General features: G+C 40.5%; 1 protein-coding gene across 2 annotated transcripts in view; it reads left to right on the top strand.

The window, feature by feature from the left end:
- szt2 (SZT2 subunit of KICSTOR complex) overlaps positions 1-17296 on the top strand; it is a 129725-nt gene that overhangs the window by 26020 nt on the left and 86409 nt on the right. For both annotated transcript variants that reach the window (XM_084722454.1, XM_084722453.1), the window contains exons 28-45: positions 1345-1472; positions 2864-3131; positions 4054-4225; positions 4354-4446; positions 4653-4731; positions 5966-6256; positions 6415-6550; positions 7973-8089; positions 8208-8277; positions 8415-8600; positions 8979-9209; positions 9685-9937; positions 11504-11578; positions 12316-12454; positions 14324-14459; positions 15767-15887; positions 16065-16217; positions 16395-16497. In XM_084722454.1, coding sequence (XP_084578580.1) covers positions 1345-1472; positions 2864-3131; positions 4054-4225; positions 4354-4446; positions 4653-4731; positions 5966-6256; positions 6415-6550; positions 7973-8089; positions 8208-8277; positions 8415-8600; positions 8979-9209; positions 9685-9937; positions 11504-11578; positions 12316-12454; positions 14324-14459; positions 15767-15887; positions 16065-16217; positions 16395-16497 — 2751 coding nt within the window. The remainder of the gene's footprint in view (positions 1-1344; positions 1473-2863; positions 3132-4053; positions 4226-4353; positions 4447-4652; positions 4732-5965; positions 6257-6414; positions 6551-7972; positions 8090-8207; positions 8278-8414; positions 8601-8978; positions 9210-9684; positions 9938-11503; positions 11579-12315; positions 12455-14323; positions 14460-15766; positions 15888-16064; positions 16218-16394; positions 16498-17296) is intronic.

Below are 17296 nucleotides of genomic sequence, written 5' to 3'. Positions count from 1 at the left end.
CTTTGCAGGTTTTGCAGCAGTTTGTCTTAAGAGACCTTTTGACACCTCGCTGCTTCGCGGACCAAAACACTTTGCTGCAGTTGCTCCATCTTTGGCGATCAAGGTCTTTTTTCTTTTTTTTTTCCCACCTGCTTCATGTTCCTCCCTCCCTTTTGTCGTGATAAGTGATTTTCTTCAAATATGACACTTTAAATGCTACTATGGAGGTTCAGTTGTCTCTCACAGGCTTGTTGGCTTCCTTGACTTTGCTCACTGTAGTGGAGATCTGGGCTAAAGCTGAATGTAAATCATCTAAATGCTTATGCAAAACTACATGGAATATAATGGTCTGTATTTTGAAGTGAGTAGGGCTGGGCAATATATCAGTATTATATCGATATAGTCATATGAGTTTAGATATTGTCTTAGATTTAACATATTATATTGTGACATGGAATTAGCATAGGCTTTTCCTGGTTTTAAAGGCTACATTACAGCAGTATCATGTAATTTTCTGATTTTATCAGACTGCTCTAGCTGTTCTGTAAATCGTTTTTACTCAGTCATTAAATTCACATTTCTGATGACTATTTGTCAGAAATCTCATTGTGTTGATATTTTGTTAGAGCACAAGTGCAGTCAAACCCTGCACAGGATTTACAGATCTTAAAGTATCTTTTAATGTCTTAAAAAAGATTCTGACAGGTCTTAAAAATGTAATTATGAAATTGAATAAAGTCATAAAGTTGGATTTAGCTTCAGTCTCGCTCTTTAATATGTTTCTGGGAAACAACTGTATTGATCACGCTGTAACAGCTGCACAAAGACATCAAGTTTGAACCACAACTACTAATACAAACTGTGCATGTACTTTTTTTTTGCCAGTATGGATGTGAAAAAGGTCTTAAATTACATTCACATTTGCTTTAAAAGGTCTTGACCCTGCCACAATACCGTTGCAATATTAACATTAAGGTATTTTGTCAAAAATTTCATGATATATAGTTTTGTTCATATCACTCTGCTCTAATCTACGATGAGGGATTATATTCTATACGATCGGCTCATTTTTTAAGGTACCAATTTTAGGAATGTCATTGTAGAGACAGTTTCTACACCAATATATAAATATTGTATATTGTGAAATAGCCTAAAATGTTGAGATATTATTAGTAGGCCATATTGCCCAGCCCTAGAACTGACATTGAATCTTTATACATATGTGACATACATGGATGAACATAAATCTGTTGGGAAATATGAAGTGAAGCTGTAGTCCGTGTGGGGCCTCGATCAGTCTTTCTAACTCAGCACGTTTTATGTCCCGTCTCTGTGTGTTTGTTGTGTGCTGTTGTCCTCTGGCAGGTCACTGTCTCAGGACCGCAGCAGTCCGTCCCCTTGGACCGACCTCCTGGCTCAGCCTCACAAACACAAGGACCTGGCCAGCTACTGCAACCTGCTGCAAGAGCATTACCACCAGAGCTACGTCAAAGGTGACCTCCCTCCACCAACACACACTCAGAGGAACTTGTTTTCCTCAGAATGACTAGTTCTTTAAGTAAAATAAAAATAAAATTTCTAAATGCTGAGATCTGATAGCTGCATTGTTGTTGCTAAAGGGGATCTGGTTAAACTTAACTATGCTGTTTGTACACAACACAACTAAATGACACTTTGTACTGTGTCTAAGTAGAGCTGCAATGATTATTAAATTAATTGCCAACTATTTTGATAGTCGATTAATCGGTGGGAGTAATTTTTTCAGAAAAAAAGTCCAAATTCTTTGATTTCAGCCTCTTAAATGTGAATATTTTCTGTTTTCTTTAGTCCACTGATAGTCACCTGTTTATCTTTGGGTTGTGGACCAAACGGGGCTTTTGAGGCCGTCATCATCAGTTTTTGGAAACACTGATGGACATTTTTCACCATTTTATGGACCAAAGAACTAATTGATTAATGGACCAAATGATCAACAGATTAATCAACAATGAAAATGACTTTTAGTTGCAGCCCTCCATCTAAGATTTGGATGTGATAAAAAGTAGTAAGGATGAAGCTAGATGTTCAACTGAAGAGGCTTGGGAAACTCCACATGTCATTTTTGTGCACTGGCTTTCCAATAGGAGTCACTGTGCCAGAATCACAGCCATAGAGAGTCCAGTCTGCCTTGTAATATGTTGTTGTGGAGCGTGTCACCTGCAGCTCTGAGTTCTAATAATACCAGGAGCCAAGTGTTAGTTGCATAATGACTTGAAACTCAGGGAACTGGTCTTGTTAAATGCATTTAAATCCAAAATGAAAAACTTGGAGGCAGATTCCATGGGATGTTGATGTTTCTAGCTTGCCTGGTCGCACAAACGACTCCTAGAAAGTTCTCTTTTTGATTCATTCATTCAAACTTGTATTGTAAATTTCAATGCATGTAAATTGTATTTCTTTGTGTTTCTGTCTGCAACTTTGTGTTTTTGCTGCAGGCTGTCTTGGCCAGGTCTCTCAAGAAAGAGATTCTTAATCTCAGTTGGACTCACCTGGTTAAATAAAGATTAGATATGTAAAGAAAATTAAAATACATACATAAAAGAGGGGGTATTAAAACAGCAGGAGTTGGATTTCAGATGTTGCACAATTTCCTTCAATGCTGATAGGATCAAATTGTATCAGCAAGCACGGACTTTTGTTTGGGTTTAAAAAAAAATACACTGGTTTGTTTCAGGTTGGTGAATCAGTAAGTTGGAATGCTACACGAAGTGAACATTTTTTTTAACGACAAAACGTTACAAGAAGCGTTTTCCTTTGAGATACAAATGAAAAGCAGTTGCTGTATGCCATAATGATATGAGTCCAATTCAGCATCAGTCATTTATTCGCTCACGGTGTTCCTCAGGTGTGTACCGCAGCCTGCAGCAGTCCTACAGCATCAGCTCCCAGGACGTCCTGATGGCCATGGACTACTGTGAAGAGTCCCTGCAGGAGATTGACGTCACCTCCTTCTTGCACACCCTCTGCGGACACATCAGGGTCTTCAGGGAGCACGGTGACGCTCCAGGATGGGGAAGGCATCCAAAACCTTCAAGGAGCCCTGCCACCTTCATCATAGGAGAGGTTGAGGAGGACAGACCAGAGGACAGGGCTGCCATGGCCTCCTCATCCAGGTAAGACCATGTGTATTTAAGTGTGTGAATTACAGCAGGTTGTGTGATTTCGATGAATCCGAACTAAGCACCATAATAATTTTTTTTTCTCAATATACATGTAATGTAATCATTTTAGCATCACATTATGTATTTTATACATTACTAATGAGTAGCTAAGAAATATGGGAAAACATTGGCTTCAACAAACATCCTGAAAACCATTAAAAACCATAAACAAGAGGTAAAGCAGTGCTACCTGGTGGCCAAAGTAAAACAGTGCATGGGGTGTAGTGACTAAACAGGGACAACAAAGTTTACAACTTTGAACAAAGGAAATACATAAGTGCAAAAATTACATTCTGGCCTCATCCTTGTGGTCGTGCTCGTGCTCGTGCTCGTCCTGTGCTTGTCCTCTGCTCCTAAACATGCAAAATGACAGCATTTACACCAAAAAGTACTATGCTGCGTTGGTCACATGACACATGGCAGACTGCTGTAACACAAATAGCGTCAAAAAGTGGAACTAAAAACATCTATAAAATTTATATTAATGATCAAAACAGCTGGGTAATATAATAGTATTAAACAATATGCACCAAAGGTAACAACATAAATGGTTCAACTTCTGAAGAAAATAATACAATAGTACAGCAACATTTTCCCACACAACTTATTCTGAGCAATGTGGGGCAGAAGGGAGGGGCTACAGAAGCCCAGGAGTCAGAGTGCAGTAATGTCCATTTAATCCAAGGAAAACAGGAAAAATTAATAACAGTTAATAAAAAAAATAACTCATTGAGATCAAATTCACAAATGCTCAATGTAATCATTAAACTATCAATACAATTCACAAATACAAAATTGGAAATAATAATGAATAAAGTGCATTTTTAACTCTGTTACACTAACATGATTATTAATGTGATATTTCTGTGAACAGCATTGAAATGGAGGATACCAGTGAAGCTGAATCCCGGGGTAAGTCCTCTGCTCCCACGTCTCCACTGATCCTGGATGAGTCCAAGACAGCCAAGCTCCCAGAGTTCCCTCTGACTCTGCTTCAGACACAGCCCAAGTGTGAAGTGTACCCAGATCTGCACAAAATCATACAGGTACTGTCTGTAAAGTAGACCTTATTATTCCAAATCACAGACTCTCCTCTGAGTAGTTAGTAAATGAGTGAGCTAATAAGCGAACAAGATGGAACTCTCAGTCAAATTTAAACACCATTGTTTGACAGGATAAATTCATGGAGATCGTGTCCCAGTACTTCAAAACTGTGCCCTCCAATCCGCACTACTTCTTCTACTGCCCATCATCATCCAAGAAAGAGGTGAGTCCACAAAGCTGGGTTTTGCATTTCCTCTTGTGAGCTCATGTTCAGCCTAACTTTTAAAATCAGAGATTATATTTGAGGAAAAGGAAATGGTTCTGGAGTGAGACTGGCTAGAAAAAAAACATACAGAAGAATTGGTGACTTGTGCTTGTGAAAACTCCTGTCAGCTCCACTCTGAATGCTGCTGTGGTTCGTTTCCTCAGGAGGACTCAGAGGACGGTGAAACGGGGAGGAGACCCAGTGAGGACCTGGTGTCAGAGGCCGAACCTGCCACCGAGGACGGTGAGCATCATTCAAAAATGTTTAGTTTTCATTAGGTTTTAAAATATTTTCATTGTAGTTAGGACACCCATCAGTTTTATTGTGTATCATCCAGAATTAGGGTACAAGTGCTTCACAGAGCAAAGACAAACCTAAAAAAAAAAGAATATTACAACTGCAACATCTCATTTCAGTGTCAGAATTTCATGTTTTATAAAATGTCCATCAGTTGTGTTGTGAACATTACTGATGCATCATTATTGATTATCAGACACTGATCATGTTTATAACCTGATAAAACAGACTTTTTTTTTATCTTTCTGAGGTCTTCTGCTAAATTCAGAATCATGTTTCACTCAGTTGAATTCAGTTTTAATGAATCAGCAGTACAAATGTGTAGACTGCATCATTAGGACAGAAGAGCAGTATCAGGGAAACATCACATTTATTCACTCTACATGGAGCTGAAACTAGTACTGAATTATGATGAATGTTCGCTGAATGAGTTAGTGTCTGTTCATGAGTTGTAAGAAATTGCAGATTATCTTTTAGAAGGAGGAGATGTTTTGCTCTGACCTTGGCTGCATTAAGTTTAACAATATGGTAACAGAGCACGGCAATGTGCCCTGAATCCACACAAAACTTGAGCTACGCTAACATTTTTTTTTAGATCTAAAAGGGACTTAACATACATGTCATTGAATTAATTAACTTATGTAACTGATTTTCCCTTGACAGACACTGCAGGATGGTGTGTTTTCAGGTGTTATCATCTTTATTCCACTCCTCTAAATTGGGAACGATACACTCTTACTTTCCTCTCCTTTCCAGCCTTACTTTTAGTTTGAATATATGAGAAAAGTATCCACAGACAGGTTGTCTCTCCTGTCTTTTCTTTTCTTTCCACCTGACAGGCTGCTGGTGAAGATGAGGAACACTGTGACCTAATTAGGTTGTCCAGTGTGGTTATCAGTATTTTCTCACTTACATTGTCATCACAATTTAGTCATGAAATAAAAGTGAAAATTTTTGTTGACAAAATTAAGACAGCTGTGAGAATGACTTATTAACATGATTTTGAACTGATGAGTCAGAGTCTGCTGAAAACTGTTTGAGGTCTCAGAGCTCATCTTAAAACATGGTTACATTTGATATCTGTGATTGGTGTTAAAAATACTTTACACACAGACTCAGTAAGTTGTGCCACTCATCTAATGATGTGATACTGACCAGCTGACCGTTGTCATGTGTGTAGAAAACATGTTGGGCTGCTGCATCATGACGGAGAGCGACACAGACCTGGTAGTGGAGTACGAGGAGCATCCAGGCACCAGCTCCCACGGAGAGGGTGAAGACCAGTCCTTGTCGGACTCAAACACCGTCAACCAGGACCAGGACTCCTTCAGCATCCTGGAGGGAGACTCCCTGCTGGAGGCCGAGGGCCCACAGCTGGACATGCCGCCGCTCTTTGTTCATGTCACCTGTTCGGTCAATATGAAAAGCTGCCATGGCTCCATGCCCATACAAACACTGCCTACCTGCCTCGGTGAGTACAGCACAGATTGTCTCTTCACTTCATTGTGACACAACACACAGTGTTGATATGTGAAAAGTCTGGCTGAGATCTCTGGGGTTCTCCAACATTCTGAATGTTTAAGAACTGTGACTTGTGTTGCGGTGCTTATTTCAGTGTTGTGATTACAGGTGAGATTATTTCCTGCCTGGAGAACGCTGAGGCCTTACAGTGTGTGGATCTGAATGAGCTCTCAGTCACTTTAGATCTTTTTGTCCTGACACTGCCTCTGGAGATTGAAGTCATGGCTGATTTCCATCATAACAGGTGAGTCACAGATGACATCATCTCATCATCCAATCATCTGTCCAGTGTGCAAAACTCCCTGTCCTGTAAAAACCCACAAAAGAGTAAGGAAAAACTCCCCCCACCAAAAAAAGGAAGAAACCTCAGGGAGGGCCCTGGATGAACAACCATGCAATAAATGTCATGTGCACATTTTGTCAATTAATCGATCAGTTTTGTCCATGGTGGAAAATTTTGATCAGTATTTTCCAAAGCCCATTTTGTGATAGAATCAGAAAATAGTCAGATGAGAAGTTGGGTGTTGCTTGTTACCGTGACCAGCTAGTTAAACAAAGAAGTGAAATGCAGCTACTTAGGGGTTCGGGTGTGTGTGCAGAGGGAGGGGACTATTTGTCCTTGAATACTAAATAAAGTCAAGGTGTAGAGCTATATGTAAGTCATTTTTACAAGGTAATTGTATTTATTTTGCAAAATAAACATATACAAGTGTAAATTCATACTTGTACATGGTTGATGCCTGTTGAAAACTAATTTTAAGCCCACTGCTGTAAATGATTCAGGCATTAGAGTCAGATGAGAAGACAGTCAGACATAAAGCTGCTGTAAAAAGCCACCAGCAAACATCTGCTATCACCCAATATTGTTCTGTGTTCAATCGGGAGCATCACAGACTCCTGCAACTCTGGTAAGTGACCTCCACACAGTGTCTGGATCTATGCCAACTATAAAAGTAGAGGACTGCTATGACTTATAGAACTCAAGGGAAGGTGTGATGATTGGTCAAATTTGCAGTTTGGACAAAACTGTAAGCTCATGCAGAAATCACAGGGATTGGTTGAATATGCATGAATTGTTGTGATAATGACATCACAACTTCCTGGAGATTGAGTTTAACTTGGTGAAACCTTTTGCATAGTTAAACTGACAGACGTCACACTATAACAAGTAGTCTCAAGATGAAGAAGAGAAATTGCAGTAGGTATTTTTTCAGTTTCATTGACTAAATGATTAACCAATTGATTGAGAAAATAACTGCCAGATTAGTTAATAATGAGAGCGATTGTTGGCAGGATTCGTATGCTTGTGTATAACGTTCAAACAAAACAGTGACCTGCTTGTAAAAACATTGTTACATTGTGCTGCTTGTGGTGAAAAACTCTGCAGGGTAACTTTAGATTTAACTGTGTGTAAGATTAGATTTTATTTTACTTTGGTCCCATCTAGTGGTAGGCATCAGAATGCTTGAAAAGACACAGACAAATCCTATACACAGTAACTTTATAAAAAGTAGAAGACACGTCTAAAACTTTCCTGAAGTTGTCATGAAGCTGTGCCTTGGACTCGCATGTCTTCTGATGTGATATGATGATAATGTGGATGGATCCTTAGATTAAATGTGAACCATAAAACATGGGGTATGTCGGATATCCTCTTTGTGTGCAGGTACACCTCAGAGAGCAGTGTGTCTCTGAATCGTTCACCAGGACAGCCCTCCTCTTACCGCTCTGATGAGGAGCTCATGGCAGTGCTGGACAGTCTCAGGGGGCCCGGGGTTGACGGGTCAGTTTGTTTTTTGTTCTAGAGGACAGTTCTGAGCTCAGCTTTCTCTGCTTGACTCTGATTCTTTCATTCAACAGAGGTTTCTGTCTGTCTGATTATCTGTCTCGTCTTCCATCAGGGTCTCTGGTGATCCCTTATCCAAACTCCCAGTGCCTCACAAGTTAGCAATTCTGGCCACGATGGACGAGGTGAGTCTTACCCTTATAAATGTGAGCTATCAAAGCAGCAACACAACAACACAGCATCTACAGCTTTTTTGGAGACTTTTTGCTGTTACTACAGTGATGAGCGTCTCTCAGCTTTGCTCTCGGTGTGTGTGTTTTAGATCCGCTGGCTGCTGGAGGACGAGATCGTGTCTGCTCTGCGTCACTCTCGGGTCATCAGCTCGACCACGCTGCAGAAAGTAGCCGAGCACGTTTTGCGCTCCAGCGGTCGACCCCACTGTCACTGTGAAGACGTCCCGCTGCAGTTTGTCTTCGGGCCTGAGCAGTCTCTGGAAAAATTCAAAGAGGCAAGGACACACATACACACACACAGACACACACTTTCACACAACTGCCAGAGAGTAATGATAACATTAGACAGTGCTGATGATCGCAGTTGAAATATTTTCACTTTTGGCCGTCTTACAACTAGATGTTTACGGCGCTCCCTCATGCAAGGAGAAAACACGGACAATGTGGTCAACAAGAAGCTGATAGATTTGGTGCAAAAACAAACATAAACAAAGGCCACACCAACTGCACGGCGTGGCAGTATGCAGATTGCAGCCTGTCTGTTCACAATGAATCAGACTGTAATTTTTGTGAGAAAAGTAAGAACATTTGCACGTATTGGAGAATGCGGGGACGTATTATGATTTATGATTGGATGATGCGTCGTCCCGCAGGAGTTCCGCAGAATGTCCTTCTCTGGCTACGTGTTGAATGGAGAGCAGGGCAGCTTCTACTACATGTCCCTGAGCAGACTGCACCCTCAGAGGATCCACGCCACCAAGAGGCTGTCTGAGAGCACCGCAGACGCCCCACAACACACCGCCTCCTGCAGTGCTGGAGCACAGGTGGAGGAGGTGACGCTGGAGAGTGAAGCAGAGGCTCAGGCAGCAGAGGCAGACAGTGAGGTCAGTGTGTGTGTACATGTGTGTGTTTCTTAGCAGCAAGAGTTGTGTGTGCATGTGCTCCACATGTTTGGACCTATTTTTTCTTTCCTTTCTTGTAATGATTATTTTCATTATCAGTTAATCTGTTGATCATTTTCTTGATCAATCGATTCCTTGTTTTGTTCGGAAAATGTCAGAAAATTATGAAAAATATCCAAGATGACATCCTCAAATGTCTTGTTTTGCCCACAACTCAAAGATAATCAGTTTATTGTCAGAGAGGAGTAAAGAAACCAGAAAATATTCACATTTAAGAAGCTCAATTTAGACATTTTTTCTTAAAAAAAGTTATCCAGACTGATTAATCGATTATCAGAATTGTTGCAGCTCTAATGTCCTTTGTTGAATTATTTGTTGAAGTTTGACTTCCAGCGGATGAAACGTGCTTAAATAACTTTAGCTACATCATTTTGACTTGAACTCTGTCTGACTACAGAGTGAAGACAAGAAGTCCATCAGCGTTGCTGTCGACGCTTCCAGTGACACAACTGCTGAGGCCAGTGAGCCAATCAGAGCCTTGAAGCCGGAGGCACACGACACTGTCTCTCAGAGTTCAGTTGGCATGGTGGGGGACAGGGCACAACCCAGTACCCCTCAGCTCCAGCCTGAACGCTGCGCAGAGGCCAGCTCACCCCCGAAGACGCCGTCCAGTGTCAGCCTGGCTGAGTCCATGCAGTCAGCCTCCCACAGTGAGTCCAACAGACACACAACCCATATCATGTCATGTGTTACTGAGGGATTTAAGAGTCAGGTATCATGATGAGTTTATGTCTTGTCATAATAGCTCCTTTTACACAGTCTGTTCAAGGTAGGACTGTTGTGTCCTTATTCCGCCTTGCTGTCAGTACAAAAGTTTTTGTTACGCTTCTGACCCAGCAATGGAGAGTAACAGGCACGGCAGGACAGGACGCTGCTGTGCTCCACGTTTCCTGCCGTTTGAGACTGTGTTCTTTAAATTACATTCTTATTCCAAATATTTATCAGCTGTGCTTAATCAGAGAGAGACGGGCGGACACTTTTTCCAACACTGACACAGCTGTGTGCATGAAGCAGACACACACAGACAGGAAACTCTCACCACAGATCATCTCTTTTAAACTGAACTGTTGCAGAGGAAGATGCCCTGTTTACCCAGGAACACCTTTCTGTTGTAAATACAAGTCATCGGCTCTGTGTGTGAATAGAAAAGAGCAGATGAGCAGACTCACTTGTTGACTGGAGTGCTGTTGTGTTATGTCATTCCTCTTTCGAGTCCACAAAGCCGGCACATTGTATAAAATGACAAGCAGGGGTGGCTTTATGCCGGCGTTCCTTTGGTCAGTGTAAAAGCACAAAGACAGCATAGAGGCGAGCCTTAGTCGCGGCAATATTGCCGGATATTTGTGTAAAAAGGGCCAATGTCTCACTGACAGCTCATTTCTGCTGCTTGTTAAATAAGTGTGTTTTAATATCTCCATGTGTTCAAGATCTCTAACAACTTTTATGTATTGCTTAAATGATAAATCAATTAATCACAGTCAAACAGAAGAAAATGAATCAAAACCAGTTTTGATTATTGACTTAATTGTTGTTTAAAGTAATTATCAATCAGATATTAAGTTTTTCCAGTTTTTTTTAACAAATATCACACTCAAGGTTGTGCTGTTGGACTAAATATCACACCTACTCGGTGGGAGGCACGAGGCTGCAGGGCTCAGTTATTTATATCTGTCACTTTTGCACTGTTAATAAAGATTTGTTCACAAAAATAAAAAACATAACAAAATCTCTGCATAATGACATGATGGCATCCGCCACCTCTTGCCGCTTCAAATCCTTGTCCTGAGCCAATAATCATGAAGAAAACTTCCTAAAAACTTGGTGATTCTTCTCCCCCAAAGGCGAGATTAATGCCTCTAACTCATCGAAGCCAAAACTAGCTAACCATTGACAAGTGATGTGAGACAGATGTTGTTAAAGATACAGGCAGTCACATGTACATTCAATACATAGATATATGACAAGACTGGTGCAAGGTCTGAGATAGGAGAGGACCACAATGATGAGTTTAGGAATTGCTTCTGTAAAAGGAAGACAGGATTTTTACAATCTTAGAAACTAACTACTTAAGATGGTCAGGACTGTTTTTAGACTCTTTATAGGGAACCGTTGTGAAAAATGGATGTGTAGTTTTCTCAGGACAGAAAGGCAATTGGTGACTGTGATCCTGCTGACACTGAATGTAGTGAGAAAAATGTCAAATTGTCTCTCCTCAGGCTGCGGCAAACTCAGGCCGAGTCGAGTCCAGAGTGTGGTCTCCAGCCAGGGCAGCCTGGACTCAGACATGCAGGGTAAGTGCTGCACCAAGCTGAGTGATGGTTGAGCAGTTTGTTCATGTCATTTCTCATCGACTTGTTAGTTTTACACTGAAATGAAATGCAGTTCGACAGAGTATAAGCTTCTTATACAGTGAAGCTTTACTCTCACATTCAAAACAAAATATTTATTTCCAGGTATAAGAGCATGTAATCAGATGGCTGTCATGTAATCAAGCCTGAAGAGTCTTTTTCTTCTAACTGTGAAGAAAAGCCTCAAATGATTTCAGTTGGTCCAGTTTTGAATCTCAAATAGTTTGTGTGTGTGGAGTTGAAACTCAGCACCATGCAGCAAATCAATCTTTTCCTCATAAACCCCTCCAGCAAGTGGACAGTTTACATCATTACATCTTCTGTGAAATGGATTGTTGTGATTTTTAGCATTGATTGACTTGATTTCCTTTTCTATGCCCTCTGCTTGTTTTTTTTGAAAAGCAATTTCTGTCTTTTTCCTTGAGCTCTCTTCCGAAGCGCCTCATTTTTCTGATCACTGCAGTCACACACAAGTTGTGATGCCTCTACATTTTTAATCCCAGTGTTTAGCTGCCTGTAATGATTTAGAAAAGGAAACTTTGTAGATTAAAATGAAACCGCAGTCAATGTTTTGTTCACAAGTTTGACATATTCAGCGAGACAAAATCAGACAGACCAGCTATGAATTTCACTCACATTTTATGATGATGATATGATAATCTTCCCCTGTGTGTTTGAAGGTTATGATGGCGGCAGCAGTGACTCTGAGTGTGAGAGCCCCACCCTGGATGAGCAGGAGTGTCAGTCACCACTGATGCCCGACTTCTGGCTCATCGTGAAGATCCACCAGGACAGAGTGAAGGTCTACTCCCATTCCAGGTCAGATGGAAATAACTCTCAAAGGGACAAAGTTTCCTCCTTGCTGTCCATGCAGGAAGCTCTATTAAAAGTCAAACAAGAGTAAGGCTCAGCACAAATTCCTGGGCCTGATCATTGACTGTTTATAAAGATGGATGAAATGACAGCTCAGTGTTTAACCCACTGTGGGGTTGAAGCAGCGGAGGTGAAGCACATCCAGAAAGCAGGAAAGCATTTTTTTTGCACACTTTTTTTTATTTCTATATATTGCTGGCCCAGAATGGTTCTTGAGGCCATACAGTAGACCTACATTGGTGCACAGTAAGGTTGCAGATAGTAAGCACTTTTGCTTAATCAATCATTGGTAAAATAATCGTTATTTTAAAATACATTTTAACAAATTTGGCTTACCAAACAATACCTGATGTGTTTCCCCCGTCGCACAAAGCTTTATTTCCATAGCAACATAATTCATATTCTCTGACAGCATTGTGCACATATAAAGACATAAAGTCCTACATATTAACTCATGGAGCTCGCTCATAAAAATAATCTGATTTCTCGTTATCGTCAGTGATCAGGAGAAATGTCTGTCTTGCTTAGCTATGAGGAGTGTCAAGATTTAGGAAATTACACTTATTATGAACATAATAAAAACAATCTTACAGTTATTAATAATTATCAACAAATATCAACTTAAGTTGTTAACATCACCACACTGTTGTACTATCAGTGTTAATTTACTTAAATATAATGAGAATTTCAACAATAAAATATCTTACATTTATGTTGTTTCTTTAAAAGAACCCTTTACAAATAATACTAGGGCTGCAGCTAATGATTATTTTCATGAGCGATTATTTTCTCGATTAATCAATTAGTTGTTTTGCTCGCTGTAATGTCATAAAATGGTGAAAAATGTTAATCAGTGTTTGTCAGAGCCCTCAAACGTCTTGTTTTGTCCACAACTCAAAGAGATTCAGTTTGCTCTCATAGAGGACAACAGAAACCAGAATGAAAAAAAATGACTCACCTCACCTCACAGCACTTCATCATAATGAGCTCCGTATGGCTGAAACAGGCCGATTGTAGCAGCATGTTACTGCAGACAGAGTTTGTGTTCTGCTTGTTCAACAGGTGTCTCCTATTGTTGCATATGTGCATAATGAATGTTGTGGTTGTTGTAACGTATATCCCAAAGTCTGTTTGATTCCCTCTGCTGTGAGCTGTGCTCTGAAGTCGTGCTGCTGTCCACAGTGTGTGAGGAGGAGCTGGACAGCCCCGCTCTTCTGATGACAGGCAGCGACACAGAAAGAGGGAGAGCAGACTGACTGTTGTCACCTTTATTCCTGCTGTTAGATCTTTTCATATTGAGTAAAAAATGTCACAGTTCCGTTTTGAGATCGTTTTATTGCCTAGCAGCCCTAAGTCACCCGCCAAAGAGGCTATTAAGAGTGACTGTGTTACCTGACACTGCTGAAATCTACTCACAATGTGCTCATGCTCACAGGTGTGTGAACTGACCTGGATATGAAGGTTGTGCACAACAATATAACTAAAGGGATGAGACAGAGGAGCCCCTCTCCTGCCCCATATATAGCCTGTTTTACTCAAGAGTGTTAATTAACCTGGATATGAAGCGTCCGAAAATAACATATTAGTTTTTAATAAAGAGACGACGCAGCTGTCTCCACTCCTCTCCTCTCTTATCTTGTTCCAGCAGCAGCTGTCCTATTTTAGCAGAAGCTTACTGCTCTTTCTAAATGCATTTAAAGGAAACGCTGCGGCTCCCTGATTAGTTTGGTCATTTGTTAATTAATCCTTGATCACTGCTGCTGATTGGATCTCATACGTTTATTAAGATTTTTCTTTTTTTTTTTTTTCTGGCAGGTGCTTTACAGAAGGAAAAGAGGTCAGCACTGAGGAGTTGGACAAGAAGGAAGAAGATCAGGAGCTGCCTGAATATTTACAACTGCATCAAATGGTGGTCAGGAAGATCGGAGAAATCTGCAGGATAGTCAACCAGGTACCGGAGCTACTGCATCGCAGCTTGTGAAATGTATCCTTTGATTTTTTTAGTTTTATTTTGTTGTTACTGCAAGAGACAATACAGTGCAATACAATGCAATGCCACTCTCCCCTGTTTTCTCCAACAAAGATATGTATGTTTTTGCCTTTATTCAGACAGTGACAGCTGAAAATATGACAGGAAAGGGGGCAGAGACAGAGAGTGGATGACACGCAGCAAATGGGCTGCAGGCAGGAATCAAACTGGTATCCGCTGCAGAGGATTAATAACTGAGCGCCCCATACACTTTTTATATGTGTATGGGATACAGTTGGACAGACAGGACAAGACAAACAGGACAAATGAAACAATGATAGCAGAGTAGCTACAGATAAAAATATGAAAAATAAAGAAGAAATATTTCAGTTGTAATTAAATAAAAATGGCTTTTCAAATAATGGACGGACTTCACAAGCAGTATATGGAGGTCACTTCCTAATGACTCCTACCTCCAAACACTACAAATTCACTGTACACAGCACTTCAGTTATGTCAGGTTATCAAAAAGTTTACATATGGTGTCCATATAAGGCCTGAACAATTAATCACAATTTTTTTGAAATTGCAAAATGCAGGAGGCGCAATATGTGTTAAATGCCTAACCATTTTAAATTTAAAAATCGTGCTGCAGAAATGTCCTGGCCTACACATCATATTTTAAAGATTTAAGGAAACATCTTTGTTTGGTATAGATCATTGCAAAAATCACACAATAATGATGATAATAATGAAAATGAATGAAAAGAATAAGGATTTGAAAATTGACATTCCTTCTAATATCGCAAATTATATCACAATTGCAGTATCAGTCAAAATAATTTCTTACACTTTGTAATATAAACAATCAAGGGGGATATAACCTGACATATGCTGAGGAATGATCGGGGGGGTAAGAGACCCTCAAGCTGACAGAAATACATGTTTTTTGCAGCAATAAATGCATGATTACAGAGATTCCTTTGATGACAATCACCAACATTAAAGTTCCCAAGTAGACAGAGACATTGAGTGATTATTAGATACTATAGAATAGGCAGAAAGGACACCTTTTGTCTCCGACACAAAAAAAGGACATTTCCAAGTGCAGTTTAAAAGTTTAAACTGCTTACGTACAAAGCCTGTTTGTCAGAGGACAGTCTGTGTAAACACCATAATCAGAGTGATGGTGCCAAAAAGTTTAAAATGTTTTATACATAATCTTGAATTGTAAGAGCTTGGTCAGCTGCTCAGCGTCTGCTGTATGTTCTGTATGTGTGTTTGTGTAGCGCATGCTGCTGCAGGACCTACATGACAGCCATGTGTGCAACTCTCTGCTGGTGGCTGAGAGCGAAGAAGACATCTGGAAGAACGAGTCTCTCTACAGGCAGAGGCTCAACACCTCTGATGGTGAGTCAAAAGATGATTTCTGTGTGCACACCAGTACAAGGGAGCGAAGGTTAAAGGACGTTTTAAGTGATTTGAACAGAGCCTTTAACCTCCTCTCTGATATCAGCTCTGTGCAGTTGGCTCTGTATATACATTTCCATGCCTTCACCTTTATATTTTTGGATTCTGACCACACAGATTATAACACAGATGAGAGCTACCAGGCCAGAGATTACCTGGCAGCCACTATGCAGTTCATCCCTGGACATTTTGCCTGTGATGTGGTGTGGAGCACAATCATCCACATTCACCCACGCCTCAAGATGGGACCCAACATGGGGGTCGCCAGGGGTGAGTGGTAGATCTGTACACTTAGTTTTATAGAAAAATCATATTCCTATATATGTCTGACATATTCATGTCCAATAATCATCTCTTCTCAGTTAGTTGTGGTTTTAATATAGTGATGATCTGCTTCTTGAGATCAGTACATGTATTTATTTTATGTTTTTTGTCTTGTTGTCATAGCGATCCAGGCCCTGCGCTCTGTGCTCAACTCTTTCTGTGTGGTCAACAGGAAGAACATGTTTGTGTACCAAGAGCGTACGACTAAATCAGTCTTCTACCTCAGGTTAGACCTCATTGTTATTCACTCTGTGCTTTTTCACTTCGTCACTGGATTTAAATCTTTCTACACTAGAGTACACATTTTTATTCAAGGTGTTTTTCAGCATTGTCACCCCAAAGTTCATGAAAACACAATATCCTATGAACCCTACTTTACATGCAAGTGCTGTGGGAGGACTGCTGCAGCACAGCCCACCTGTACACTTTATCCTCAAAGGGTGAGGCTAAGTTCTGGGTAGATTTTTCCATCAGTCTGCCGCAGGGGAAAAAAAATCCACCCACAGATGTTCTTAAGGCAGCAATACAGTAGAAAGGAAATCAAACTTGCTGGAAATTGAAGTGCTGTCAAACACACTGTGAGTGAGCAACATTTTGTGATGCCCCCAGCCAGATGGTGGAGCTTCCATATCCCATTTTTCACCGTGAGATTGGAGGGAGCACTTCTGTGCTCCTCACAGTTCCTGCTTCCTCAGTTCACAAATCATTTCACAACTTCAACAAGACGTGACTAAACATGATCCATCTTGGGAGAGAGCAAAAGAGTATAGACAGGAAGTGAATGAAGACCCTGCTCAGTCCCTCAGTGCTAATGTGCAGAGAACAGAAGTCAAATTACAGCACACATCACGTTTATCACAATTTGACACAGGCTGCAATTATTGCCAACTTAAAATGTAGAACCTTTTTTATTCATTTATCCTTTATTTAACCAGAGAGGTCCCATTGAGATACAGTAGAACGGTAATAATTGATTAAAGATGATGATTTGTTTGCCTATTTACACATTTATTTGGCTCCGCCAA

This window comes from Lutjanus erythropterus, chromosome 7, assembly GCF_056507025.1.
Source record: "Lutjanus erythropterus isolate fLutEry1 chromosome 7, fLutEry1.hap2, whole genome shotgun sequence".
Lineage (NCBI taxonomy): Eukaryota > Metazoa > Chordata > Actinopteri > Lutjaniformes > Lutjanidae > Lutjanus > Lutjanus erythropterus.
The sequence above is the reverse complement of the archived record's forward strand: the minus strand, read 5'-3'. Positions and strand labels throughout refer to the sequence as shown.